The sequence below is a fragment of the Typopeltis vanoorti genome, chromosome 20 (assembly GCF_054136105.1).
Source record: "Typopeltis vanoorti isolate ZY-2024b chromosome 20, IOZ_Tvanoo_1.0, whole genome shotgun sequence".
In the NCBI taxonomy this organism is placed as follows: domain Eukaryota; kingdom Metazoa; phylum Arthropoda; class Arachnida; order Uropygi; family Thelyphonidae; genus Typopeltis; species Typopeltis vanoorti.
In genome coordinates this window covers 64342635-64355020 of record NC_143568.1, presented here as the reverse complement: position 1 = coordinate 64355020, position 12386 = coordinate 64342635, and the positions used below count along the sequence as shown (strand labels likewise).

Below are 12386 nucleotides of genomic sequence, written 5' to 3'. Positions count from 1 at the left end.
CATGTCTACTGAAAATGGAGTCGCAAATTTACAAAAAATTAATATTTTTCTGAAATATTGAAATCTATTCTCAAATTCCTGTATGAGAACGGAAAGAAAGAAAGAAGTATATTTTTGGCTGTTCACTGCATCGTGTTTAGCCAACGTATCAAAATGTATAAAATTATTTGCCATAACTTGAGCTTGTTATAATTTAAGTTTCATTTCAAACTCTGTTAATGGTTTGAGTAATTCTTTATCTTCAAGTTCTGGTACATATTTTTCTTCCGATTCCATAAATGATTTGATTTCATTTCTCAAATCATAAAATCTCTTCAGTATTTTACCCTGACTTTGCCACCTTACTTCAGAAAAATAAATGATGTCCTCATGATCAGGTTCCTTACTCTTAAGGAACTGTTCTAGGAATCTTTCATTATGACATTAATCATTTTTAAGGCTTTGGCGCATTAAGCGAACATATTCACATTTTCTTGATGTACGATGCAGTGATATTTAATCAAATGTGAGTAACCGGCAGCAATTTCATTATCTTCTATTAACTTTATAAGTCCAGGTTTTTTTACAAACAATCGCCGGAGCGCCATCAATAGCTATACGAGATATGTAAGGTTAATGAAAATCGCTTCAATATAATTTTTACTGCTTAATACAAATCAAGAGATTTCGTGTGTCTTTTAATGGTACCAAAGAAGCCAATTCTTCAGTAATATTATATTCGTTATCAATACTTCTAATGAAAAAAAGGCAAGTTAAGCCGTAGTGCTGCGCCGTGGGTATGAGGTGCCCTTGTGCAAATCGTTTTTCAGCGCCCCCACAAAATAAGTTTACATGAAAAATTTTATTTTCTTAAAAGTACAAAACAGTTTATATGCATATATAAAAATAAATTTTATTTAACAGTAGTAGAACATTGTAATCACTGAAATTCAGTAATAGGGAATTTTTAACAATAAACATTTTCAAAAATGTTTATTCCTTAATATATAAATGCAACAGAATATATATATATATATATATATATATAAACAAAAATTACTTTTATTTTAATATAAAAAGAAATATTACATAACAAAGATAATTTGGAGATATGCTTTTAACTATATAATTAGTATAAATGTAGATTTATTTTACATATTTATCCGTCTTGCTTTAGCCGCCACAAAATTTTTAATAATATCTTTAATGTCTAATGAATTCATAATATTATTTTCAATTGATATAATTGATAAATCCGTTAGACGCTCTCCGGACATTGTTGACCGCAAATAATATTTTATTAGTTTCAGTTTTGAAAAACTTCTTTCCCCTGATGCTACGGATATTGCTAATGTTAAATAAATACGCATCACAATCGCAGTATTCGGAAATGTGTCGGTTAATTTATTTTCGTATATATTATTTAAAATATCCTGAGAAGCCGACTCTTTTTTTAATAAAACATTGCAAAGTTTTTAATTCCTCAAATAAAGTCATACCATCAATATCGCGATTGTGGGAATCCTGATTGTCGCTCAGTTTTAAGCGCAAATCTTTACAATGTTTCATTAAATATTCATCGCTCCAATCTTTTAATTAGCTAATGTCTGTTATAACTTTTAAAGTCTACGCTATGTTGTTTTAAGGGTATGAATCTTTCCGTGACTGAAATTATTGTCGTGTCTAAAATCGCGAAGAAAAAAATTATTTTAAAATTTTGTTTAGGATCATGCATTGTCTCATCTGACTTTGTAACCAATCATTTTTGTTTTTGTTCTTTTGCAAATGTCTGGAAAAATAGGATCAATATTAAGATCGCTTGCTACTTCTTTTGCAGTTCTAATAATATTTTCAAAATATTGGTCTGTTCGGCGAGTATTTAATTCTTGTATAACATAATCAAGATTTTCTGTAATTTTTCCTATATCAAATGTCGGATTCTGCATTATTTTGCTTGCAACATTTACGAGACTTAAGATTTCGTACCAAACATGAACAGAGCAAATAAATTTAAACGAATAAATCTTTGAAATTAAGTTGTCTGCCTGAACTCTAGAATCAATATCTTTAGTTTCATCTTCTGTAATATCAAAAAGAGCCTGGTAAATTTCCTTGATATTATTTTTAAGTGGTTTTATTGCTTCTACTCGACTTTCCCACCTAGTAGCAGAAAGTGGCTTCAAATTTAAAGCGCGAATATGTTTTTTTAATATAGCCCAACGTTTCACAGATATTGAAATATAATTACATAATTCCTGTATTATCCCAAAGATATCTTAGCTGCATCATTAACTACCAAATTTAATAAATGAGCAGCACACGGAATATATTTTTTTTTTATTCTGTGTGCTGAAAAAATTGGACTGCAGAAAAAATTCCAAGGATTTTTTTCTGCAGTTCATTATGTTTGCCTCGCATATTTGAACCGTTATCATAAGCTTGGTCGCGTAAATCCGAAATGTTAATATTCAATCATTTTAAATAATTTTTTTATAAATTGAAATAGTCCTTGCCAAGTGGTATCTTCTACAGATTGAAAACCCAAAAAATGTTCCTGAATTTCTGCAATATTTGTATCTTTATTTTGATTAACAAATCTAATAACATTAGATAGCTTATATCCGGAGTAATGTCAAGAATTAATGAATAATATTTCGCTTCTTTAACCATTTCTAAAATTTTTTGTTTTATAGCTTCAGAAATTATACGGATGATTTCAGTTTGTATTTTATCACCTAAATAATGAGCAATGTTCCTTTTTTTGTGATGCTTGGATGCGCTGCAAGTGTTCTGCCATTATCGAATCAAATTTAGCGACAGTTTCTAAACTATAAAAAATTGCCGTTATCATTTTCAAAAAGTTTTTGTGAAGAACCTCTAAAAGCTATGCACTGTCTTGATAAATATTGTATTATGTAGATTAACCGTTCTATAACAGATTGCCAATATTTTTTCTCAGTTTCGTATAATCTTTGTTGTGTGCAATCAATAGTGCATTTCTTAATCAACTACATTCTAAGTTTTTAATGTGCGAGGAACTTGTCTCGTGTATTTTTAATCTATGACTCAAATGTTGTCAATCGTTACAACCGTATTCATTAGTAAGTTGAGAATTTTGACTACCAAATATTTTACAATAATAACAGAAATAAATTGACAAAGCGTGAGAGAGATTGTCTCGAAGCTAAATTCCGATATTAGCATGCCCTGCAATTTGTTACCTTTCAGTGAGAATAGCGCAACTTATTACAATTAGGCCTCGCTTCTGGTTTGGTAATTAATCCATTTCGAAAATCGGACTCTTTCCCTTCAAACCGCTGATTCTTTAACATGGTAGCCTATGGGAGACCGCAGCGGACGCATTAATGCGTGAGCGGGCACCTCGTCTTCGTTCGCTACCGCAAGTGACTTCGCGGAAGGGGATGAAGCGAAAGTTGCATCTGATAGACGTCACGGTGACGCTCGTATATCTCTCTCTCCGTCGGAGACTAGCATAGCGGCGTGGTCTCCCTAAGTGCCTCTGGTTACGATCGGTCGCTTGCGTGCATATGCGACCGAGCACACGCGGCATGGTAGTGTACTCTGTGAAACTGTCTTCGCTGCTATATGTCTTTGGAGAACGAATTCACAATTTCAAATGCAACTTTAACTATTAATTAAGCATCTCGTAGATTAATTGTATATAAGCCATTATCAGCTGTACCATTATTTGGAGTAGTGGGGGAGTTTTCATTTCAGGCTGGCATGCCCACAACACACGAATCCTGTAAAAGAATGCGAAAATAATCAGTCATCTGTGTCTCAACTGCTGCAATGCACAGAACAGGAACTACTGCATGATCCCGAGAGGACTACTCCTACACAATAAGACCAAGACAGTAATAACATGGCAATTTGGTTGTTATTTTTAATGGTATTATTTTTGCTATCACTATATTCCGAACTTTCCTTCAACTACCTGAAACTTTCTGCAGCTGAAAACTTAGACTAGATGGCGTATTCTAAAGAAACAGAAGCCAGTCATTTTAGATGTACAATACCAAGTAAATTGTTACTCAAGATTTCCGAATTGTTGTCATTACTTCTTACCTGAGTTGCATCGCCACTTCCGTATTGTCGATTCTAATCGAACTGGATAGAAAGCTTTTGTATGAAAAGAATGAAATGGGAAATTAGGAGACTAAGTTAGTTACTATAATCGGTCGTGGAAGAGGGGGCGGGGGAATACTTAAAAGATTAAATGGTACTCAAAATCCGTTCTGTACAGGATACGATTTCAGATAATTTCCTCCTATATATATTTATTTATGTTGCTTCCACTAACGAAAATTTACTTGACAAAGAACCGAGAATTTCATTATTATTATAGAAATGAACACACTCCGCAATAAATAGCAGTTGGTTTCGTTTTTCAACTGCGTGTTCATTTGAAAAGCAATGAACATAATTTTGCGATATTTTTAAATTATCCTTGATTTTGGAACGTAATGCAATTTAACATATCTTGTTCATAAAAGCGGAAAGAGTTACTAAATATATGAAAAGAGTTGTTCTCAAACAGCAGCAGTATATCTGAAGCTGTAAGCATACATCTATTTGGAAATCACCAAAATATTAGCTTGAATTTCCTAATTGAGGAAATCCAAAGTAACACAAGTTCACTCTTCTAAGTCAGGAGGTCAAAACCATTACAAATCCACTATAGTTAGTCATTTCTATTATTTCCGATGTTCAGTTGACAGTAATAGCCAGAAAATAATGATGTGCACTTTTCTAAAATCACACAAAGAAAGTTCATTATGAATTACTTCATTCTGAAATCTCCACTCAATGAAAGTACCACATCTTTTTATCATTATTATTATCTGACATATCAGTACAAACAAGAAATGACCGCATATTCAAAAAAGATATTTCAGCTAGTTTAGATCGGTGGCAATTTTTGAAATAGCTATGTACTTTTAGTACAATAAAATGCATGAGTATGCTCCCTAACCTAAGTGCTTTTCGTAACAACTGTGTTATGAACGGTACTGAAAATAATTTTTTTTTTTAACATCAGCAGATTGATAGGTGGGTCCTCCCCCCCCCCCCCACACACACACAAAAAAGAGAAAAGCTGGATTCTTATGCAAAGGTCCGGTTTTACCATTAGGTGAACTTAGAAGAGCGAACTTCGGGGAGTCAGATTTTGCTACATATTTCGGGGGAAAATTACAACCTTCGAAAAAATTGGTAAAACCTTGATTACTAATTAAAAAACCAAAAAAAAATAAATAAATAAGTCAAGCCGTCCTGCTGATCGCTGATGATCCTACATTATTTCGCAATATTTCCTCCGAGTCTCTCAAAATTAAAAACTTAAAAAAACTTACACTCCCTCTACGATGGCTCAGGATCGACTCACTGGTCTAAGAATAATATCTATAGAGCATGAAATTGCATCTACAATCAATATAGATGAATTAATTCAAAACTGCTTGAGGCTGTTTAGTGCGACTTCTGAAGGAATACAACCATTCTTTCTCAATGGCATTCGGAGTAATCTAAACTTTTATCCTTTACCTCTAGCTGAGAACATTATTGTCTAGTATTTCGGAGACCAAAGTATTTCCTCGGAAGAGAAGATTATTGTCTAGTGTTTGTGATGATGAAAATATAAAAATTTATTTCCAGTCGCAGTAACATTGTCACAAACTGATACTCCACTACTGAATTTGTTTATTATTATATATTTTATTTTATTAACTGGGAATAATGTCCACACACACACACACACACACACACACACACACACACACACACACACACACACACACACACACACACACACACACACACACACACACACACACACACACACACAAGAAATACGACGGAATTCACCAAATACAACAATATTTTGGTATTCTTATTTCAATAAACGTTAAAATTAAAATATAGATATTGAATACTGTCTAGTGAAAACTTTCAGTAGAAAATTAGATTAGATCTTTATAATTCTTGGGAGAGAGACAGGGGGGTTAATTGGAAATGCTCATAATTAGCATAAATTCTGAATCAGTCTGTGCAGAATATCCCTCATATATTTTCTCCGTATCTACGGAGTTTAATATTTATCATCGTTCTATATATATATATATATATATATATAGAAGATCGTTATACACACACACACACACACACACACACACACACACACACACACACACACACACACACATACACACACATATATATATATATATACACATATATATATACGCACATACATATATTCAGGGGAGCATGATGCACAAGCTGGGAGCCTCACTCTCTATCGGGGGGGGGGCGCACGTAGAAAAGCCTTACTCCTCACAGAGAACAATAAAAAAAAACAGCATAGTTATAGTTGGGAGGACTAGGGGCCATCCATGGAAACTGAATGGCGCTAGTCCAAGAGAGTGTGGTTAGCAAGGGTGTTAGAACTATGTTTTTTTTTTTACTTGAAGAGTGCTGAACGAGTGAAATAAGTTGCCAGAGTCTGTTGCAGATGCCATGACTGTCAATGAGTTTACTGTGTGGATGTTGAGTAGTTGTTTAGGGCCTCTCTCGATCAGTCTAAGGACTCCTTGGAGTTGCCCGTAATAATAATAATAATAGTTGCAAAATAAAATACTTATTTATAAATATTAAATTCATAATATAAAAACTAGAGGCCGCTGAAAAATTTGTAAGCCCTCCCGCTTCCATTTGAAATATATTGTTTTTTCCTTAGAATATAAAGCTAACAGGAACTGCTGTATGTATTCCATGAAATTAATGTATGTAAGTGTACCATTTTTTTGCTAACAGGAACCGCTGTTAGCAAAAAAATATGTCCAGGTTTGCTGGACGTATATACACGTCCAGCAAACCTGGATAGTTATTATTTTTAGTTATTAGTGGTTTTTTTTTTAAATTTTAATATGAACTGATATGAAGCAAATACCTGGATAGTACAACACCAGGGCAACTCATAGTCCACCTGGTAGTGCAACCCAGAGGTAACTCATAGTAAGGGTGGAGCAGGCTCCGTTCACTGTTCTTGATATTTACCCATAATGTGTCGCCCAGCTCCTAGGAGCTGTATTACTGTTTTTCATTATGAGAGAAGGTCACTACCCAGATTGATTTCAACCTTTACTGAGGTCTCATCAGTGAGTAGATAGACCTAGATATAATTCGAAGGTTTTGTAGCGGAACAAAATGGGATGTAATATCACTTAATTTTAATTATCATTTTATATTATAGAGTATATATATAGAAGAACGATCACAGACATATTTAATGGACGAATTCCCAATTTCAAATGTAACTATTAAATAAGCACTTCGTAGATTAAAATGTGATATTAACAATAGGCCCAGCCAGTTTATGTTCCAGTTGTATACTCCCTGCAATTGTCTTTTCCTGTTTTGTGTACCAGATAACTTCTTTGGCTTTTTTCCGACATCTAAGGGTTAATACACATGGTTAGAGTTTAAAATAAGAAGAGCGTTAAAAGTTGTCCAGCAAAATAAATAATAATTTCTGAAAATTTCCCTTCAACTTATTTTTTAACCCCTTAACCGTCTATTATTTTTAAGGTGAATGGTCCAAGACTGACTATTTTTTTTTTAATTACAGAATTTGATTTTTCAGATGTTTTGAATAATAAATATGCTTATATTTTAGGTATTTTTTGAAAATTAACATGTAGAGATATTAGCCACTGATTGATTTCTCAGTGATATTTATTTAATGTTTTTACATTCTGGTAATTGTTTAATAATTAAGAAATTTCTAGTATATTAAAATTATTTAATAAAGAAATCAGTAAAAGAACCCCAACTCCAATGTCTTCCAACCAGAACAAGAAAAAATATATAAATAAATCTCTTATTGAAAATTATTTATTTTCTAGATGTCTACCCAACATAACATAAAAATCTTCTGTTTTCAAAATAAGATAATTAACTAAAATTAAACGATTTAACTGATTTTCAAACTTAGCAAAAATATAATAGATGTGAATAATACTTTACGTGAATAATAATCTAAATTCACAAAATAATTTACTAAAAAACCATAAATATATTTTATAAGACAAAAGGCAACTGCACAGTAGCACTGTAACGCACAAAATGAAATGATGCAAAAATACACCAAAAATTATCAAGAAAGGGCTAATTGCAGTATGTGTAAACAAAGCTCATCTAAAGGGTTTTATAGCTCATAAATACCTATGTTTATTAATTTAATTCGAGCCACGTCAGCCTGATGCGCCGATAGTCTATCCCGCATATATACGGGATTTTTAGCTAAGGTTCCTCAACTGATTAATATGTTTATAATTAATAAACTATTTTCTTTAAAATTTTATTTGTCTATCAAAAATCTAAAAATAAGTACACAACTAAATTCAAAGTCAAAATGTCCAAAGTCACTTAAACACAGAATACACAGTACACTCAATATGTTTCACATTCAAAATTGAAATGACTCCGAAAAAAATGTAAGTGCGTGTTTGGATAGACGCTATTTCGTCTGTTCATTCAAATTCGAAGCGGAATTTAAGAAAACGAACATGTTTTGTACATCTATGTTTCAGACTAAATATTTTTGGATAGATCAGTGTTTCTGAAACTTCAGATATCCGTGTACCCTTCTTTAATTTTCATTATTACCAAGTACCTTTTCAAAATACCCTTATCAAAATAATAATAATAATAATAATAATAATAATAATAATAATAATAATAATAATAATAATAATAATAAATAAATAAATAAATAAAAATATATTTCATTGTAACTGTGTTTTATTTGAATTTAGATGTACATTTAAACAAAAAAAACATTATTTATTTTTAATAGAACAAAATTTATAAAGATAATCATTTTTACTTAATATAAATAATTTATCATCAACGAGAGGAGTGAAATTGCTTATTTCTATATCTGCTCTCTTTTGTGCATTTTATAAATCCAGTCTTTAACCAATGATTCATACTTAACAATTTGAAATCTAAAAAAAATTACCGTATTTATTCGACTATAACTAGCACTTTTTACCCAAAATTAAAGCTAAAAAATCGTGCTGCGAGATATTTGTGGGGATTTTTCGGAAACTAAAGTTTTCAGAAAAAAAAAACTGAAAATGGGTATGACTTACCAAGAATCTTCTATTCTTCATCACTTTTTCTGTCCTCAAGAGTGGTTTCCTTGTGTGCAATCAGTTATCTACCCAAATAGAGTCATCTTCTTTCCCATTATATCAAGCAAAAATTACCAGTAATTTAAGACTTGAGATACGTAATGAACAATCCTTGACAAATTACCAATGAGAAGTGAAAGATGTGCGCGAGTGGGCCAGTATAATAGAGAAAAAGCCACTGTTAAGAAGTGCATATGATTGGTGCGGTATTAACAAAAGATCGAGCTACCCAAACAAAACAAGCTGACAATTGAATTGAAATGCTACTTCTCTTAAACCGATTTTCATAATATCTGAAATGCATTCACTATATATTTCTCAGTTTTAACACGTTCATGATGTGGTAGTGTCAAGCGAAACCATATGTTGCACCTGTTGTATATAGCAGTTTCTGTTGGAGGGAAGATGTCATTCATTAGTTAGTGTTTATATTCCTAGTTGTCTGTAATTGCACTATTTGTTGAGAAATATATTTTGAGAAATATATATTAGTCTGCAAATGATGTCTGTGAACCTTATCCAGTGACATGATAAAACTAATTGGTTTTAGTGTTTCTGCAGTATAATAGCTGTTGGGGATAGAGTACTTTTTGACAAATTTCACATTTGAGCGAATTATCGCTCAAATGTGAAATTCGGGGAGATAGAAACCCGCAGTTTGAGTAGGAGAATTCGTGCATAATATAAATTAATAGATATATATATTTATATATAGACTATAAAAGTTTATGAAATTCACATCGTATGACACTTTATGGGTTGTTTCCTTAAGTATCTAATAAGTGGGTTCGAAAAATGTTTAGTTTTAGTATGTATAACTGTAATTTTTTTATTAATAAAATATAATAAGTAGATATTTAACTGTCAATGGGAAATGGCACCTTTTTATTTGTTAACTAAACGCTGTATTTTTGTAAAATATCTTGTAGCCGTAATACGGCTGAGCGAGCGCTCTTATTAAGTAGCGCCGTGAGGCAGGCTGCCTCTATGCAACATCCTGTCGACGTTACTGAGCAAAGCACAGCGTAAGAATGAATTCACGGTCTGTCTTAAACTAACAATTTCCACTAAAAATATAATAAACAATCGAGAATATTTATAAAATTTTCGCTGAGTCGATGCTTACTCTGTGAAATAAAATCTGTGGTAATATTGATAACGTTTCACTTCAAACGATATAATTCAAGAATAAGAAAATTTATATTTTTTAAAATTATTTCCCGTGGTGAAATGGCGCCCCTATCTTCAAGCACCCTTGTGCGGTGCACAATCTGCACAACCGCACGGCTCGGCCCTGTTAAGCCGTATCTGTAGCTTTAGTACTTTCATCTATCGGCAGCTTGTGATTGGCAGATTTACTCTTCAAATCCCTTTTGATAGATTTCCGTATTTATTCAATTCGCCTAGCTATTGTTTGGTGAAACAAATTGCTCTTAGAAAAATCCGTTTTTTATCAGGCCAAATGTTATCTACAACGCGTTTAATACATTGTTTAATAAACTCAACATCAGTAAATGGTTTTGATTCTTTTGCAATCACACTTGCTACCACATAACTAGCTTTCATAATAGAGTCTGAGGTGAAAAACCTTTGTTGAGAGACTTTCTTTCAGTTCGTCTGTTTTGTTTTTACGAAACATTCCTTGATATACATCGAATTTGGCAGCATGTCTTTTCAAATTATAATATTTGAAAACTGACAAGATTTCCAAACAATTCAAGCATACTGCCATGCTATTTTTCGCGGATAAAAAATACTCATTTGTCCATTTTTTATTGAACACTCTTCTTCTTCCACTATTTTTCTTTTTCTTTTTTTTTTTTGGTTCTGCATTCTTTTGAGATGACGTTGAATGCAGGCTGAGGTAAAAAAAAATAATTAAATAACCATTTATTTTTATAGTATTAACGATGTTGTAAACGTAATTATAACAATATCATGAGCAAAAAACTATTTGATGACTATTTGATAACTTCCTATACCAGAGCTGCTAAATTAATTTTAATTTATTAAATTATTTTACGAAATAACACAAAAAACTCAAGTTTAATAATTAAGAAAGAATACCATATATTTGTTTAATGACTAAAATGCCGGTCTCCATAGCAACATGCACCTGTAAGTAGGTTGAAATATTATTATCGGTAATCGTTGCGTCTTTACTAGCCAAGTCGCACTAGCTCAAGTAACGTCTGATATACGCAGTTAAGTAAAAGTTAGTATCACACTGCGCCCTTCGCCTACACAGTATTATGTTGTCACCGAAGGAGACCGCGCAACAGTGATGAAAAATATTGCTAAAAATCACACAATACTGTAAAAGATCTTATGGGGCCGAATTACTAACAATCCAGGGCCGCGGGTTGAACATCCCTGTAGTAGATATTCGTGGATTATGAATGTTAGGCACAATTTATTTATCATTATTATTTCATATTTGTATTATGCTTTTGGAAGTTTAAAGGAATTAGGGGATGCCGTTAGCAGTTACTTTTGCTAATATGTTAACATATACTTTTCGTTATAGTAACGAAGAAAATTAAAACAGGAAGTTAAGTAAACAGTAGGAAAACAGGATGCTTTTACTTACAAATATGACGCAATCAGAGTCACCAGCTGAACCACCACTGCATATAAAAGCCAGTTTGGAATGCTAATTTCGAATATCTCCATTGCGAAGGCTGTCGTCCAACTCCCCGTCGTGTCTTCTGCACAAAATAAAATATCACGTTAGTGCTTTCCCACTCGAGATAGCTGCTTTATTATCTTTTCCACACGCAATACATACAGCGTTTGTGTGCCCTCTTGAGTGGCGTCACTCCGTACAAGACAAGACGGATGACGTCAACCTATTTAACGAATGTTGCATCACATCCCTTTTTTTTTTAAAGTATCAGTGTTGAATTTGCAACTATGATTGTCATTAACACACACGCTGAGTTTTTTGCTACGAAACTGTCTCCATTGCGACGATAATGTTGTTTTGCTAAAACGTCCAAAAAGTCGATATTGTCGTTTATTATAACATTCCAAATGAGGTATATTAAGAATATCCCTGAGTAGAATGGCAAAGAAGTATATATTAGACTATCCGTTATGAGACCTATAGTTTCGTCCAGAGTTGTTTAATTTTTTTTTTTTTTAATATTGGTTAATGCAACCGGCGTGAACAATTTTGATAATATAAAG

The 12386-nt window shown here is 32.4% G+C and overlaps 1 protein-coding gene across 1 annotated transcript in view; it reads right to left on the bottom strand.

Annotated features, from left to right (window-relative positions):
- LOC150095508 (cytochrome P450 3A8-like) overlaps nt 1–11958 on the bottom strand; it is a 58023-nt gene extending 46065 nt beyond the window's left edge. Inside the window, exon 1 of the mRNA XM_090410514.1 lies at nt 11788–11958. Coding sequence (XP_090266640.1) covers nt 11788–11870 — 83 coding nt within the window. The 5' untranslated portion in view covers nt 11871–11958. The remainder of the gene's footprint in view (nt 1–11787) is intronic.
- Nucleotides 11959–12386: the final 428 nt, after the last annotated feature.